This window comes from Archocentrus centrarchus, chromosome 14 (genome assembly GCF_007364275.1).
Source record: "Archocentrus centrarchus isolate MPI-CPG fArcCen1 chromosome 14, fArcCen1, whole genome shotgun sequence".
NCBI lineage: Eukaryota > Metazoa > Chordata > Actinopteri > Cichliformes > Cichlidae > Archocentrus > Archocentrus centrarchus.
Genome location: NC_044359.1, coordinates 7,612,215 through 7,630,927, shown reverse-complemented (window position 1 = coordinate 7,630,927; position 18,713 = coordinate 7,612,215). Strand labels below are relative to the sequence as shown.

The 18,713-nt window shown below is 38.3% G+C and overlaps 1 protein-coding gene across 1 annotated transcript in view; it reads right to left on the bottom strand.

Annotated features, from left to right (window-relative positions):
* LOC115792330 (polypeptide N-acetylgalactosaminyltransferase 10-like) overlaps window positions 1-18,713 on the bottom strand; it is a 106,480-nt gene that overhangs the window by 21,730 nt on the left and 66,037 nt on the right. The window contains exons 5-6 of the mRNA XM_030746817.1: window positions 7,139-7,324; window positions 1,154-1,337 (exon numbers count right to left, since the gene is read on the bottom strand). Of these exons, the coding sequence (XP_030602677.1) occupies window positions 1,154-1,337; window positions 7,139-7,324 (370 nt within the window). The remainder of the gene's footprint in view (window positions 1-1,153; window positions 1,338-7,138; window positions 7,325-18,713) is intronic.

The following is an 18,713-nucleotide window of genomic DNA, read 5'->3' as shown; positions in this document are numbered from 1 at the left end:
AGTAGGAATAAATACATCTTCAGTCACTGTTTGAACTATGGTATTTTAAGAATGAAAATTGTAAATAAAGCAAACAAAAAATGAATATCCTGTTAAGTTGGATATAGTGATCGGGTTCAAACCCAAATTACTTTCAAGAGTGAATGCTTACAACAGCCTGCTAAAAATATTATAATTTTTTTTTTTGGAAAACCTACAATTGCATTACATTTGCTCCCATATCATGGCTACATTCTGTCTGTGCAGCTGTGTGGTCACATCAACTGACTTACATCAATGTGGGGAGAAAAAAAAAGTCTCACAAACAACATCATCCTTCAGAAGAAATATCATATAAACATCATGACAAAGTACAACAAATGCCTCTGTTGGAAAGAGACTTTCAACAGCTCAGCCTGGCTAAAGAGAAAATTATGCTCAACGAAACCATTTCAGAGGAGTGAACTTTAATAGCTGTCATCTTTTGCAGCCACAGACAATAATGCAGCAGTGAGCAGGTAGGCCTACAATATGTCCTGTTAATAATATTTCACAAAAATCAACACTTATGTTCGAACAGATAGTTAAAGATAATAGCTGATTTCCACTTTGAGAAACATGCAACACTTTGAAAACACATCAATCGGAAAAAAAAATCATGCTTGATATCTATATTGATATGGACTGTGTAAAGATTTAGGAATGAAAGGATGCCACATCGTTTGTTGGAAATGAAAATCATCAACCTACAGAGGCCTGAATTCAGACACCCCAATGTGAATCAAAGTGAAAAAATTATGTGGCAGGCTAGTCCATTTTACTGAAAATTCATTGCAGGAACTCACTGACAACACTGGGGTATGCCTTTAATGAGCATCCTCCATGGATATGCCTCCCCAGACCATCACTGATCCACCAACAAACCGGTCATACTGAACGATGTTACAGGCAGCGTAATGTTCTCCATGGCTTCTCCAAACCCTTTCATGGCATTTTAGAGGAGTGAACTTTAATAGCTGTCATCTTTTGCAGCCACAGGCAATAATTCAGCTATTTTAATAAAATCCTTCAAAATTTAAATCCATATTTAAATTAAATAGGTATGCCACAGATGGAAAGCTTTAAGTCATTGATTATATATAGACTGCACTACTTTTAAATGTGTGTTACTCACTCAAAAGGTTCACTGGGGTCATCCCTCTGCATCTCTGGAGGGATGGGAATTCGTTTGTAGTACATTTCCCAGTCAAATGCCCCTCGCATGGCATCTCCTGCCTGTGTGTCATAGCCAAAATTGTCATGGTTGATGACGTCAATCATTGGACATACAATGGTCTTCCTGTTCTGGGCAATTCGGTCTGTAAGATATATAAAGAGAAACAGATGGTTAATGTTGGCTTAAATAAAAAAAAAAAAAAAAAGAAGTTATTTTCACAGTTCTCATCTTTGTGTTTGATTCCTGCATGTGTGTATCATTCATTCACTTTTTTAGTGCCAGTGACTGTCAGGGAAGAAATGAAATACTAAAATCTGTGTGTGTCTGTGCATGTGTGTACTTTATGTAAGTGTTTGTTGGTTTGTATACTATGCTGTAAGTTTCATGACTCAACATTTGTTCTTGGTTGTTTCCTTTTTTTACTATTAAGATTAGTTTTCTCATGTGGTTTTACTTCCTGCCTCTGTGAGTGTCTTGCCCTGCCCTCATTGTTTTCACCTGTAGAAAATTTCCACGCCTGTATTTTGCTCCCATTTCTGTCTTGATTGTAATTAGGCCCTTTGTTTGTATATACGCTCACGAGCTGCTATATTGGGTTGGACCTTCTTTTACCTTCAAAACTGCCTTAATTCTTTGTGGCATAGATTCAACAATGTGATGGAAACAAAGATTTTGGTCCATATTGACATGGCAGCATTATGCAGTCGGTGCAGATTTGTCAGCTGCACATTCATGATGTGACTCTTAGATCCAAAAGATGTTCTACTGGATTGAGATTTGGTGACTGTGGAGGCGAAACCTATGATTAAAGTGAATTTTGAACATTATCATGTTCAAGAAATTAGTTTAAGATGATCTGAGCTTCGTGATATGGAACATTATATGCTGGAAGCAGTCATCAGAAAATGGGTACACTGGTCATAAAAGGATGGACATAGCCAGCAACAATACTCATGTAGGCTGTGGTGTTTAACCAATGCTCAGTTGGTACTAAGGGGCCTAAAGTGTGCCAAGAAAATATTCCCCACACCACCTCCAGCTTGAACTGCTGAAACAAGGAAGGATAGATCCATGCTTTCCTGTTGTTTATGCCAAATTCTGAGCCTATCATCTGAATGTTGCAACAGAAATCGACACTCATCAGACCGAACAACGTTTTTCCAATCTTCTGTTGTCCAGTGTTTGTGATCTTCTGGCTGCTGTAGCTCATCTGCTTCAAGGTTTGACATGTTATGGATTCAGAGATGTTCTTCTCTATACCTTGGTTGTGATGAGTGATTATTTGTGTTACTGTTGCCTTCATACTGTATCAGCTTGTAGCCATTGTCCTTTCTTCCCCATTCTGATGCTTGTTTTGAACTTTAGCAGGTCTTCTTGACCTTTTCTGCATGCCTAAATGCACTGAGTTGCTGCCATATGATTGGCTGATTAGAGATCGTGTTAACAAGCAGTTGAACAGTATCTAATGAAGTGGCAAGTGAGTGTATATACAGTATATATCGAGGGCTTGGAACCATAGGGGCGTAAGTGACATTTCACCAACTTTACAGGAGAGCCAAAACAAAAAATGACCATAGTTTGCTCTTTGTATACTGATTTTAGTTTATTTTTAAACATGTTTGTTTGTATAAATTTATGACACAGTGCTTAATAAACAATAATCTTGTCTTTGTTGTAAATGCACATATTCCCTTTTTGGCACCAACTTCTTATGTGCATTCAGAGTTAAGTCTTTTTGTTTTTGTTGAATAACTCTATTTCTATTAATATTTTACTTCTGTAATTTTGACAGTAGATAGAGCACATCAAGAGCTTTCATTTGATATATATATATATTAAAATAAGAGTCTGAATATATTGAATGAAAGTCTGAATATATAGAATGAACTCTGAATATATTGAATGAACTCTGAATATATAGAATGAAAGTCTGAATATATTGAATGAAAGCTGAGGTCACGGAAGCGCCATCTAGTGTTTTCGTTACGTAAAGCGCATAATATCGCTACAAGAAGCGGCACTATGAGTCAATCTGCAGTTCATCTTCACTGTTTCATCGTGGAAGACCAAATGCAGCGAACCTCTCAGGTCAGACAGCTCCTGCATGCAAGCTAACATTACGCAGAACATGCACAGGCACCCTCCACAACAACAGGCCCTGTCTAGAATCAGAGATGTGGATGTGGAAGGCATGTTCTGCTTATTGTTAGCTTGATACGCAGGAGCTGTCTGACCTGAGAGATTCACTGAATAAAACTCTTCGTCAGTAGTATGATTAGGAACACTGCTGCTAGCATTATGTTGGCCAGTTCATGCATTTGCCAGGGTGTTAATTAGCTACTCATTATTTAGGATTTCTGCCACTAAACTCCCTGCAGATTGACTCACAGTGTCATTTCTTGTAGCGACATTATGTGCTTTACGTGACGAAAACACTAGATGGCGCAAGAGCTTCCGTGACGTCAGTTTTCTTTCAATTCAGAGTTCATTGTATATATTCAGACTTTCATTCAATATATTCAAGTTTCAATCCCTATGGCTCCAAGCCCTTGATATATTTCTGTCTTCCCCCCTTCTTAATTGGATTGTCTTTTTTCCTCTTGTGACTTTCTTTGTACATCTTCTCATTTCCGAGTGCCTATTTGTGACTTGTTAGTCATAAAAAACTCACTTTGTATTTGAGTCCAGCTCTGAACTGATTCCTGGCTATAGTACTCTATAAGTTAGGGTCTTAAATGATCTAGCAGGGGGGCCAGAAAAATGCTTAACTCCACATATAGTTTTTAAAAATGCAGTTATTAAGATTAAAAAAATAACTATTGCCAATTTAATGCGGCACTTAATGCAAACCTGCAATGCAACTATTTTCATTTTCTGAAAAGCTCCATAACTTCTTTCATGTCCAACAACAATCAAAGTGCCACAGTGGGCTGTAATGAACAGTTACGCACTGGCAGACACATGTCCTATTCCCAATTGATGTGTAAACAGCTTGACAGAGAGGTAACACAGGTCATAAGGTTTGCTGTGAAATGATTCCAATCGGGAATGGCGCCATGCTGGGAAACAGAGTTGAACATGGGTCCTTAATGGAAAGAGGTAATTGATAAAAAGGAGAATGAGGTAGTGAGCAAGTCCATCAGCCAGAAGAGGAGGCACTCAGCTTCACAGCAGGGGTAGTGTGTGCGTGTGTGTGTGAGTGAGTGTGTGAGCGTGTATATTTTTCCGTCTTTGAGAATGATCAGTTTTCTCTTAGAGAAAGGAATTTGGCAGCAGTATCACGACTTTGTACATTATTGTGCTCTGTGACCTTGGGAGTGAAGACATTTTCAGACAGTGATGAAATTCTGGAAATTAATATATTTTAAGATTTGTCTCTTTTTCTAATGCAAAGGGGAGGCTTTTTTGAAACATGGAAAGAAATTTTGACAGAAAATTTCAATATTTGGAAATTATTTGAAAATATCTGAAAATTAAACTGTCAAAATCTTTGAAGTTGAAATGTTCTGTGGAAATTAAGATTGTTTCAGAAAACAAACTGTGAAACAAACTGCAGTGGATGCAGGCAGCTACAAAGTGTGTTTCTCTTCACACTGGAGCTTGTGAACAGGTGGTTTGGTGAAGGACACGCGTCGGCTTTTCCCTGTAAAGGTTTTTATGGTGATTACAGGAACAGGTGCTGCTGTTGTGGACATAAGAAAAATGTTTTCTTTCCCTCCACGTGAGCTAACTGTCTCTGTAACGGCTCCGTCTCTTTGCTGTGTACCTGTAGACAGGAAAAACTGGGGGCTACATGGGCTTAATTTTATAATACTTTTTAATCACATTTGTGCTCCTACATACGTTTCTGTTGCATGTCTATTTTTAGTTGCAAATGTGGGTGAAACGCTGGTGAAACTGAGCACTACAGAGTTGTGGATTAAACAACACATCAAAGCAAAAAATTGTGTAGAGGATTTTTTTTTTTTTAGAATCAAATTATTCCAGTTGCTTGATGAATCGTTGCAGCCCTAAACACAACAATAAAAAAATCACAGAGACACAAAGAAGTGCACAATAGTCAGGTATCACGCTCACACTCTTATCATTACTAACACCATGTGTTTTCTGACATAAAAATTAAAGAGACACAGGCTAACAATGCACAGCACGGTGGGCAGTGGTTAGCACTGCTGCCTCACAGTTAGAATACCATCTGGAAGGCCTGGGTTCGATTCCACCTTGGCCCCGGCCTCTCCTTCTCCGTGTGGATTTTGCATGTTCTCCCCGTGCTTGCGTGGGTTTCCTCCGGGTACTCCGGTTTCCTCCCACATTCCAAAGACATGCACTTTATCTTTTAATTAGTCTCTGCACTGTATATTTTGTAATTTTGTAATATTGTGTTATAGTTATAGCTCTAATATCTCTGTATATTTGCAATTTGTATACTTGTATATTGTCTTATAGTTTTTATACTTATTTGTTTTTTTCTGTAAGCACGAAGTACCGCAGCAATTTCCTAATGCTGTGAACCTGTTCACCCATATGGCAATAAAAACCTTCTGATTCTGATTCTGATTCTGATTACTGGGGTTAGGTTAATTGGCTACTCTAAATTGCCCATAGGTGTGAATGAGAGCGTGAATGTGAGTGTGAAAGGTTGTTTGTCTCTCTGTGTTAGCCCACCGACAGGCTGGCGACCTGTTCAGCGTGTACCCTGCCTCTCGCCCTATAACAGCTGGGACAGGCTCCAGCCCCCCCGCAACCCTGAACAGGATAAGCGGAAGCGAATGGATGGATGGATGGATGGATGGAGGCTAACAATGCTGCAATTGTTAGGCACTGTGACTGTCCAGAGGCCTGTAAAAATAAGGTTATCATGCAACACACACAATGAGACAGGAATATCATTTACTTATACTGTACATAACCCCAAATGGCATAAACATGGTCTTTTTGTTTGATGTAGTAATATGATTTCCATGACCAAAAGACTTCAAAATAACAATAATATCACGATATCTATAAAAAATGTGGGAAATAAGAACCCGTTAGTGAAAATCATCCTTAGATTATTGGCCTTTTTAATGGATCAAAGGGGTAATGTGAACTGGGAGTGTGCAAGAAGCTGGTGGTTACAACTGGCATATAAAGTAAACAGCATTACCATAATGATATATGCAGTACTGAGCTTGTACACAAAATATCATTAAGCTACAAACTGTAGACACAGCTGTGAGACAAGGCACAGGACACAGTAGTGCCATTTAATGGAGCAGCTAGCATTGAGGGAAAGCAGAGGTGCAAGAACAGACAACAACTTAGTAATTAAACTATGAATTAATTCCTCAGTCATCTCCAACGCTTCACTCAACAACGGTCCAACTGCACCTGTGTTTTGCCTTAGTCTTCAGTGGGGACTGTTGTAGGACGTGAGTCTCCATCACTGTGTGGAAAAGAATTACGCCACACTAACAGAAAAGTGAATGTCCTCATTGGTAGTCACCTTACTTTAGTCAGCCATAAAGTATGTAGCTGAGGCAGCAGAATATTAGTTATTGGAAGTGTGAAAGGGAACAAAGCCTTGATAAACTAGAAAGTGAGTTTGTAAGTCAAACTATATAAGCAGCACAATGTTTATGAGAATATCGTCTGCATATTTTGTGTATAAATTCTCATTTTTAAATATGACGTTTATCCTTAGAACCCTATATCATGAGATCCTTAGTGTTCAACAATACCAGTCACTGTCTGATCCCAGTCACATGCATTACATACAACAGTATGATCTGTATGACATACTTTGAAGGAAGGTGTCTGACTGGACTACTATTGCATGGGGAAATAAGACCTCTTGTGGCTTGCAGTTTTTGGTATAAGACCACAATGATTTTTGGATGGGGGATACAACATCACCACGTCAGTGATGCTTGCTGGATGGATATGTGTGCGAGTGTTTCTCACCCAGCAGTGGAGGCAGCCAGTTGACGTTAGCCTCACAGTGTGAGTCCAGGAAGGTGAGGACTTCCCCCTTGGCAGCAGCGGCTCCAAGCAGACGAGTTCTGATCAGGCCTTCCCTCTTCTTCGTCCTCAAGATGCGAACCTTAGGCATCCGCTTCATGTACTCCTCCAGTGCCACCTTTAGGTGCTCTGAATAGAAAGGAAAGGAGGGGTAACTTGAAATGTAGGAAGGCTACACTTCAGTTTTTATCAGTAAAATTTTCCACTTGACTAATTTCTCCTCACCTTTCTGCTTCAGTGATTTCATTATTTTAATGCCTTTTAAAATCAACTAACTACTCTTTGCTAACAAAAAAGTGAACTGCATGAATTGCAAGATTTTTGATCAATACCAATAAAAGATAAGTTCTCATATTTTCAGATGCTTAAATGCAATAGTTTGGCACTTATTTGAACAATGTAACAAGTTATACTTGCTCCCTTTTTATTGTACCTATAAATCTTTTCCTATTATTTATTTATTTGTCATAGTTTCTGTTTTTAACTAGCTGTATTTTATGTTTTTGTTTTTATTTTTATTGTCTGTTGTTTCTACTGTTTTTGTGTGTAGCGCCTCAGAGAAACATAATTTCGTTGTACTGTGTGAAATGACAATAAAGGTTTGAGTTGAATTGTTTTAAATGAATTCTGATAAAACTTTGTATGGGTGTAGAGCGAGGTCATGTTAACAATCCATTAAAATCTGCCTTACAGCCACCATGGTCTTTAAGGTCAACTTCATGATTTATTAGTCCAAAAAAGACAAAAAGACTTATAACTTAGAAACTATGATATTTACGAGTGTGGTGTGTATTGTCAACATATAGGAAGTACTGTATAAAGATTTTAAATTTGTCACATTTGACTTCTGACCTCTACTTCAAGCTCAATCTGATCTAGCTGATCTAAAGGTCAAAGTGATAATAATGCCATACAGAGGTATTTAAAGCTATGTTTTTACTGCCATTGTTTGTATTGACAACATATAGGAAATTATACTGGTATATGGGGATTGTGTCACATTATAGTTTGCATCCAAATATCATGTCAAATTTGACCTCTGACCTCACTTTTACATTTCAAATCTGCCTTTCTTTCAAGTTGACCCAAAATTTTTTTTATATCTTTGAAGAAAATATTGTCAAGAGAAAGAGAATGAGCTGCCTACAGTAGTTAGTTAGAAATACACTGTAGTATAACATATAATAAGCTTATTATTCATGTTCAATTATTTACAAATCAGTACCTATTAACTACTGTATCACCTGCTCCGACATGTTTGTGTAACCAAAGTAAACATCTGTTATGCTGCCCGTATCTAATTCTTACTGTACTATGAAATTCTTAAAGTATGTTTAAAAAGAACAAAGAAAAAAAAAACTATATATACAAAATACAATACTATTCCCTTAAAAGAAACTACTGCCCAAAAAAAGTGAGTTTTGTGCTCTAGGAGTGCTTCTTGTTTTGTTCTGTATTGCAAATATTTGTAAGGCATTAAAATAAATATTATAGTAGCAATGATAATTTAGACAGTTACAATCAGGAACAGAAATTTAAACAGTGACCTGTTTTGTCCACAATGCGTATTTTTTTTTAACAGTGAGAAAGAGTTGAGATGTTATAAGTTGTGTTTGCATTACCAGTAACAACATTTCAGGGTTCTTAGTTTGTCCACATTTTAGTGTCTTAATCTCCTCTGTATCTGTGGAAATAATGTGCATACTAGTCTTGTTATTCTTTTTTTTTTTTTTTGTCTTTGTTGCTTCTTGTTTTGCCATCCCCCTCATTGTGCACCTTTGCTTTCTTTGTTTTCCAGCTCCTGTGATTGTGTGCTCAGCTCTAATTGAGTCCACCTGTCTTTCCACAATCAATCAGATAGTAAAATCCTATTGCTCCCTTTGTGGGTTCAACTGCTGACCTTCCTGCATGTCCTCCTTTCTTTTTGTCTTGAATTATTCTTTGGTAGACTCAGCTGCCACTGGATTTGCCTGTTTGCTGTTTCTTTTCATCACAATTTCCTGTTAGCTTATTGAAGTTTCCCTTTTTGTTTGTTCAACCTGTCTGTGTAGTTCTGTGCCTGCAGTTTGCTTCTCCTTGAATCATGAACTGGCACGTAACACAAAGACTGGCAACCTACTGAGTTTACCTTCTCTCCTGCCCAGTACATGCTGGCAACCAGGATACACTTCAGCCTGGTGCAATTCTGCACAAAATAAGCAGTTTATACAATGGCTGTTTTTTTGCAGCAGTATCAAAAGAAAGTTTTGGGACGAGAAAGTTTTACTCTTCACTCACTAAGTCTACTTCACAAACCTTCAAAAAGAGGAAAAAAAAAAAGTTCTCTGCTTCAGTGTTCTCCTTGTGGGATTTTCACATTTTAAATGCAGAAATTACAGACAGAACATTTATCCACAGGAGCAATGACTCAGACTGACAAGCTGTAGAGCTTTAACGTTTTACTTATGTATGACAAATGTCTACAAATATTAGTGTAATCTCAGGAAATAGACAAAACAACAACTCTAGGAATCCATTTAATGACCAAGATCAGCCGGCACTCAAACGTTGCTGCCAGGAGATGCGTGAACAATGAAATCGGCTTGTTAAGCTCTCATTTGGACAATTGCTGCTACATCTTGCTACATATTAAGAGATACACTTTCCATGTATGTAACCATTTCTCCCAAATGGTTGGTGCTTCTTTATAGCCAAAATATAATAAGCAAATAAAAACTCCAGCACATTATAACCCAACATTTGGATTAAGCAGTGTCACAGATTTTTCACAGAACAACCTTAGGGACGGCTAAATTTTCTGATTATTAAAATCCAATCTGTCACTATGATTAGTTCAGTGCATAGTTAGGTTTAAGCCCCATCAGTCATAGAAATGGGCTGGTATAATGGTCTCCCTGAAGAGAGAGAGGCCTTTTTTTGAAACTGTCATGGTCCTGGGTCTTTCACTCACTGTTTTGAATTTTTTCTTGGTTTTTAGTTAAGAGATTTTTCTTATTCATGAATTCCTATGTTCTTACAGTGTAATTATATTTTGGATTATGTGCTGAGTTCTTGGTTACGTTCCCCCTCATGCTGTGTGATCTTGAGTTCTGGGTGTTTCTCTTGAAGTTTGATATTCCTGGCTCCAGCACTGCCTTGTTTACAGGTTCTGTTTATAGTTTTTGGAGATACTTCAGCATTAAAGCTGCTTTTGAGTTAAATACTTACTTCCTTCATCATGTAGCAAAACACATGAGAATATTCAATTTTTCTGTTTTAGCAGCCTGATATGAAATATTCTGAAAACAATTATGTTATCACAGTTCGTTTCCAATGTGTTCTCGTCCTTTGACATCAAACGCTCCCGCTGGTGTGTCAGATATGTGCATAAAGTGTCATTTAACGTTAAGTACCTTGAAGCACCAGACTCAGCGATGTTGGGCACCAGTAAATAATGGTCATTTTTAGAGATCAAAAAGGTCTTCATTTGGAGGCTTCTGGATGACAGTCGCTAGTCACACATTTGTCAGTTAGAAGATTACAGTTTGAGTCGCGTATGGGGCGTTGTATTTTGCATTTTCTTCCACTTTGTTCATTTTACTTCTCTTACAGTCTCACCAAGAGCTGTAAATGACTTTGCTAGGTTTAGGATAACATTGCAGTTTGCCCTTTCACACCATTAAAACAGACAGCTATGCATTTAAATATGGTATCAAGGTGTCCCTTGGTGTCAGTGCTGTGATGCACTAGGTTTATGCCATTACTGACAGTGGTGTCACCCCTCACTTGTATCTCTGAGGTGTCAGCAGCTTTGACAAAGTGGCAGTATTTGATGCCCTGAATAAGGTTGGCATTTCACACCATGAGACGCCCTAACCCTGACCTTATCCCGAATTCTGACCTTTTCAAGTGCAAAAAAGCTTAAAATGCATAGACATGACACACAAACTATGCTATTTATACACAACCCTATAATGTCACATTTTAATGCTAGGTGATCGTTCTTGAGGATAAGAGCACAAGCCCAGTGGTTTGAATAGAAAACAATCTTGAAGCAGTGAAAATGTGACATATGATTTTGACAGTTTCTCTACAAACAGTCACAATCCAGCATGTCTAAAGAAGAGGAAAGATAGACTACGAGTAGCTGAAACGTTGACCTTTTAACTTAATCTTTCTCAAACTTTCATGCTAAATGCAGAAACTTTACTGAGCTGACGTTGACGGAGAGGAAGAGAGAGATAAAATTGCTCTGCCTGCTGCCTTTTAAGTAAATGGAGATGATCTGTAGTGGGAGGAAGAATGCCTGCAATTGGTTTGATTTTTTTGATAATGTGAAGAACAGAGTGAAGAAAGAACAACTAAACTGTAATTAGAAGTTAAGAAGATGGTAAAAGGATAAATTTAAAAAAAAAATCTCCATCTAATCTTCATTCTTCCAACTCTTCTTGTAGTCTTTATTCTATCATGTGCCAAGATTTTTTCTTTTTTTTTGTGAAGCGGGAAGTTGACGGATTGGTGCAGCATCAGCACTGTACTGGTCTACTGTGAAGCATTAGCTGAGTGTGAAAAGTGAGGCTTCATGGGTTGTGACTGAAAGACTGAAACCACAGGTACAAGCGATGGAAATGAGCTTCCTCCGAACAGTGGATTGGCTCAGCCTTATAGATAAGCTTAGGCTTGGAGTAGAACACCAGCTGATGTGCCTCCTAAGTTCCAGGCATGTCCCACTGGCAAGAGGCCCCAGGCATACCTCGGTACCAAATCAATCCAGTTTGGGGAAGTGAAATTTAGAGAAACGGAGGCTTCACTGGTGAGCTTCACAAGTCAGTGAGTAACTATGACTCTATAAACTCTATAAAGTCTATGCTTTTATGTTCCATATCATTTTGGTGAGTATTTTTGACTGGTTTGCAACTTCAAAAGAAAAATCACATTTGCTAATTATTGACATTTCCCAAGGCGTACAAAGGGTATGACGGGGGGAGGGGGTTAACACTCAACGTATGCTTTTCAAATAATTAGAAAATATCGGTCAGTCTGTGTAATTTGAGCCCTGCCGGGTCACCGCAGCCCACGAAGACCACAAAGGCCGGAAGTGAGCGGCTAGCCTTCATATCAGCGTCACCTGCCCTCACCTCTGCGTAGCTCATGTCGCCTAGCAACGTGAGTGCGAAGCACAGCTGTGTAAAAGCAGCTGGTTAAATGGAGGACCAACTTTTGCTCCTTTTTGTGGTTTAATTTTAAATCGTTTATTCAAAATAAGCTGTTAAAACAAGCATGACACATTTCAACATTAAGGAATACAGCTGAACGGATGATTAATTTCCAACTATATTAAGTGAGACATTAATGTTGAATAAAACTATCCAGTTACGTATGAAGCTTAACTTTAATTTCAGAAGTTTGCTTATCACAGGAGCACTTCTACCCTTTGGTGGTCTGTGTAGTAGACTGGTGGGAAAATAAACAAAATTTTGAAGTTTAACCTTATGCATATTGATTCATTCATCAACCAAACTTTAATTAATATTTCCTCATGTTAAATCTTGACATGTGATTAAAATGCGATTAATTTCGATTAATTAATTACAAAGCTTCTAATGAATTCGATTAATTTTTTTAATCGAGTCCCACCCCTAATGAATGTATATGATATAGATAAACAGGTGTGTGTCCTCCATCACTGTGGTTGTCTAAGCGCTGAGTGGCTGAGAGGAGAAGGGGGCGGGGCAGCACTGTGTGTTTGTGGCGATCGAGTGAAGCAGTGATGGCGTGAGAGTGAGACAGTCAGTCAGGTTCAGTCCTTAATACCTGTACAGTTTGTGGTTCCAGCCAACAGGAACCGCTGAATTATAAATTAAAGGCGACTTGCTGGCAATCTCTCACTGATCCTTGCAACGTCCTGATGGATGCTGATGTATCAAGATTAACGTAGAAGCGCCTGGCCTAAAATTAAAAAGTTTTGCAAGATCTCGCAAAAGTACATCTCTTTTTTTTTTTTTTTTCCTCCCATGTTTTTTTTTTTTTCTTTTCCCATGTCCCTTGCCGGGTTCCGTAGTTTTTAATACTATCTATTACATTACAATACCAAAGAACCAGGTGAAATAAAATGTCATGAAAAAGATCAACATTTTCTTTGTACACTTTGGGGTGGGGGTGGGGGGTCTGAAGAAGAGTACGCTTTGTACGCTTTGGAAAATGTTGATAATTGTGAATGACCCCTAAGAGCAAATCCTCTGCACTGTAATCAGCGTTAGCACTGTAACTGCTAACGCTATCAAAAACTCCTAATTTAGTCACTTTTATCCTTCCTTGACTTTTGTTTTGAGATCATTTTTGTTTCTCCTTTCCACATTCCATTGGACTTTAGTAAAGGTCAGCCATCTTTATTTTCAGCTCATTGTGTTACACACCCGCTGACCTAAACACTATAAAACGTGACATTGCCACAAGGTCAGAGGGTCTCTGTAAGGTCAGCATCAAACTGTGAAGGAAAAGCAGAGTCTCTTCACTTTATGCTCCTGCAATAAATCAACCCATTAAATCCTGACCATTAAAAGGCTGAGTCTTGCTCTTTACGAACACTCACCCCGCACAAAGTAACGCTTACATCATCCTGCCAATGACAGAAACCGAGGCTAAATTAATCAAAGAACATTCACCCCATGTGTGAAGAGAGCTTGTATGGGGAGAGATGAGGGAGACAGATCAGAGCATTTAATTATGATTGGTTAATTTTCCCTCAATAAATTATGATACAGCTCATACTGTTTACCGAAACCAAGGAGGCAATTAATCACTCTAATGAGAGTGAGCTGATGTCGGCAAAAACATTAGTCTTCATTAGAATGTGAAGTGGAGGAAACTGGAAGGCTGAGGTGTGGGGGCCATTTCACAGTGTATAGAGCAGAGGGATGAATCACTAATCACACAGCAGACTGGTGATAGGAATCCAGGCTATTTATTCGGCACAGGCTGGACTCCACCTGAACTCCCGCAGTATCATCCATTCATTTTTGTTAGTCTACCTCCCTGGAGTCTGTCACTCACATTTTACATGGGTAGTCCTGGAGTTGTCCCGCCATCTTTCATTATCTCACATGGGGCAAACTCAAACATGAACATGTGCTTAGAAGTTGAAAGACATGACAGCAGGCCTCAGGCTTTTGTCCCAGTGATGACTTACAATTAAAATGTCATGAAACAAACTGATAAAATGTGTCAAAATAAGACCATGGATTATGTTTGCCTTGCTTTGGTTCAGGAAATTAAACTAGATTGACTAAGTGGCGCATCCAAACACCTCAACAGCACAATGCCCCTTTTAATATATTAGCTGTCCTATTATTTTTAAAATGTCTTACACTAAATAAATTAATAGCCAGAAAAGATATCACTTTGTTTACTTCTCTCATAAACACATTTGTGTTCGATCGGTTTTCTCCAAAAATTACTCAATGACATCCCAGAAATCACTCACTAGAGTTTTCTCATGGTTTCAGTTAGGCTCAGAAAGGTTTCCTTCGCAACATTGTTTTTAAAGAAAATTAATGCTAAATGACACCTGAAACCATCTGACTTCATGTAACCAAGAATGTTGTTTTTCTGGTGACTTTTGGAAATAATGTTTTGCATTTATTTGATTGAGCTTGTAGTTATTAAACTGGTTCTCACAAATTTGGCAAAAACCACAGATTATTTTGTTCATAGAATTTTTGTTTTTCACTTTAGCACTCTAATTTTATAATATGGCCATGAAGTATATCCAAATAAATATAAAATATACACCAAAAATGAGAAATGAGACCTTAACATTATCCATGAGCTCAAACTCAAACACACAACGTTGTAATGCACACATGCAACACACAAGCAACACCCTTTCTAATGGATTAAAAAAAAAAAAATCAATTAATGCTGAAACACAGCAGGTCCAACATGGCGCACTGAGCAGTTTTCAGGGTGGTGGATTAATCCCTAGAAGGGCTGGCACACCACCAAAGACTGGAGCTGCTTGTTTATTCCCCCAGCAAAATATTCCAGCGCCCTTGTGAACTCCATCACATTCTGTCAATTTTCTTTCTGCGCCTTCTTGAATTTCTGCAGCTCTCATAAAATAAATTATTCTCAAGGGAGTGGCTGATCATATTGTAGGTCAGTGTTTGCCAATCTGTTAGGGACAGGAAACACAGGGAGGTACACAGCAAAAAAATGATGTCAAGTTTGCTGCCTGTGTTTCACTGATCTGCATGTAATTTATGTTTTACACAGAGGAAAGTCTAATGAATTTCCTTAAGTGATTTCACTTGAGTCAGCGTTGACTAAAATGAGGAAAGTCAGGAAAAATGCACTGAATGAATAAAACAACACCTCTTTTTCTGCTGCAGCCAGTTTGAAAGACTTATAATGTCTGTGGGGATTTTAACCTTGCTGTGAGAGAACAATGCAAAAATGGAATATGCCTTTAAGAAATGTATCTGTTATATTACTTATGTTTAAGTCTTTCACAATCTAAAGTCACTGAAAAGGTATTCAGTGCCATTACATGTGACGCCAAAGGGTCCTGATCAAGGATCCATATGTGAGAAGTTGTGAGTGAGATCTGTCTGATAATTGCCAAAACCCTTTCACAGCAAGTGAAATGCAAGAACAGGTTTCATTAATATATGCAAATGTGTTAAAGCAATCATTAAACTAAATGTTTCTTCTGATACAACTTATTCTACCAAATACAAATACCATTTCATGGTAATGGTATGCTCCGAAAGCAAGTCTCTCCCTATCACACGATCCTGATTACTATCACATTGCAATAAGAAAAGAAACAGATTAAATCGACACTGAATCAAGGAAAAAAACCTTAATAAAGGTTCACACAGACAGCAACTGGTATCAAGCTTTTAAACAGCACCTGGTACTGTGAGATAACAACAATATATTTTGAGAATTGTTTTTTTTTATTTGTTTAGGAATTTGTAGTTTAGATGCCACAGCTGCAAGAAATCACAAAGGAGCTTCAGAACCAGCCTGCCTTTGCAAGGTGTGCTGAAAAACAGTGTCCTTACAAAAAGAGAGTTTACTCATACCAGAGGTATGTCATCGAAGTGCATGAAAGGCTGTCTTGTAATCCAGAATGCACTGACTACATCTTAACTATCAGACAACGGTAAAAAGGAAAGGGTTGTTTTCAAAGACACAAGGTCTATTTTTAGTCGCTAATCAGGGATTAACAACAGGCCAAAACGCAACAAAACTTTTATCGTTTTCACCTGCAAATGATCTCATGTAAACAGGGCCTAGATGTGCTACTTTATCGAATACACATGAAAAGGCAAAAGCAGGGGAGAAATAACAAAAACAAGAGCAGCAACTTTTGAAAAGGAAATGTTACTTGTTAAAAATTGTCTATCACTCATCTGTAGATTTTAAAATATATCTAATATCAAAACAAAACGTGGATTTGTGCTATGAATGGTTTTATTTAAACAAATAATTTTAGGATGTCACATTTAACTACATGATTCAGAGCCTTTATAGAAGACTCTTGTGGCAAGAAACTGTTGAGTTCAAATAATAATTAAAAAGAGTAAATTCCCACACTGCAATGGGGGGGGGGGGGGTCAGATATGACAGAAAACTTCTCCTCCACTGTGAACAAAGCCTTCTTTAAGACAAATGTATTCATCATAATGTTTCCAAATGTATAATTATCTTCATTACCGATTTATTTTGCAGTTTTTACCTCCGCCAAGGAGGTTATGTTTTCGGTCACGTTTGTTTGTTTGTTTGTCTGTCTGTTTGTTTGTTCTCAGTAGGATTACTCCAAAAGTTATGAACGGATTTCGATGAAATTTTGTGGAGTGGTTGGAAATGACAAGAGGAAGAAGTGATTAAATTTTGGCGGTGATCCGGATCACAATCTGGATCCAGGAATTTTTTTAAGGATTCTTCACTATTGCGGGATACAGGCAGAGCCTTCCCCTTTAAGAATGTAGCCTTATGGGAAATGTATTTCAAACCACAGGTTGGATGTTGTAGGCTGAGAGAGACCGCCCACTTTTCTCTGCCCCGTGTGTGTGTGTATGCGGGCTAGCGCAGGAGACGAGCGCGAGGGAAAAAGTGTGTTCGGTGGTGGTGGAAAAAGGAATAAAAGTTCTGTTGCTAAAGTCCTTCGACTTGCTGCATTTCTCCACCTTGCTGAAGCTGACCCACATGGATGAGCAAGTTAGTTACCAGCCACGAGCCAAGCGAAGTAGAAACCAGAGGTCTCCCTACTACGGTTAGGAGCCGCGATCTGGTCGAGGTAACACACTATTGCGGGATATTCTTGTCTGGGAAAGATGAAAGATTATTTCATAGTATTTAGATACACCTATTCCAGCATCAGTGACCCTATGGCCTTGGCAGAGGTTTGCGCTCTCTGAGTGCTTCTAGTTTTTTATATTACCCTACCTAGCTCCTTTCAAGAAAACATATTTAAAGATTTCAAACCTTTGTCTTGATCTTTTCCTGTAGTGCATAAGATCTAAATTCATTTATAGGAACATATCTGTCATGGTCCTGGGCTGGTGGCCCAGTGTTTTGTGTTCTTTTGGTTATGTTTTCTTATATCTCTGATTATGTTTATTAGTTTTCTTTCGTGTAGATCTTCAGTTTGTAATGGTGTTGAGTTTAGTCTGGGTTTTGTATCCTGTTCTTGTCTTCCCACATCTCAGTGTTTCAGTGTCTGTTAGTTCCTGGTCTCTTGTCTATTTTATTCCTCATGTTGTGTTTAGTCTGGTTTGTTTACTTCCTGTTTTAGTTTGACAGTCCCGTGTTCCCTGTGTGTTGTGTTGAGTTTTGCTTCTTGTGTTTTCATGAGTATGATTTTGTCCACCTGTTCTCCCCAGCTGTTTCCTGTTATCCCTCATCATTCCCTGTGTATATATTGTGTGCATTTCCCTCTGTTCTCTGTCTTGTCCTCCCTCATGGAGGTGTGCTTTTGTTCTGATTACTCTGTTCAGTTTTTTTTTTGCTCCTGGTTTTGTGTTTATTTTGGATTTTCTTCAAATAAATTATCATCTACATTCTGTCTTGTTTTGGAGTTCTGCTTTTGGGTCCACCCTGCTCACCACACTGATCAAACTTGACACATATCATTTACTTAACTCGACAGCAAAGAAAGGGAGACACTAAATGTTGTGTTAAAAAGAAGTAAATATGCTATCAAAGATGACATCAAAGATTATAGGTTTATAACTTAATGCAGGGGCCAGTGTATGCAATACCAGTATTACAATATAATTCATTTTGTTTGTCTTCACACAGTCAGCACGTCTTATCCGGTTGTCTCCTCTTCAGAAAGATGTTTGAATCGATCAGCTCGCACTGATGGCTCCACATCTCTAAATGGCAACACTCAATTAGCTGCTTTTGTCCTCTGTCTCCCTCTCAACCTCCCTCTTCATATCACTCTCTCCCGCGTTTCTCCGTCACACTTCACTGAGCGCCATTAACTCATTATCTCCCTTCACCATCATTCACATACACAATCAGA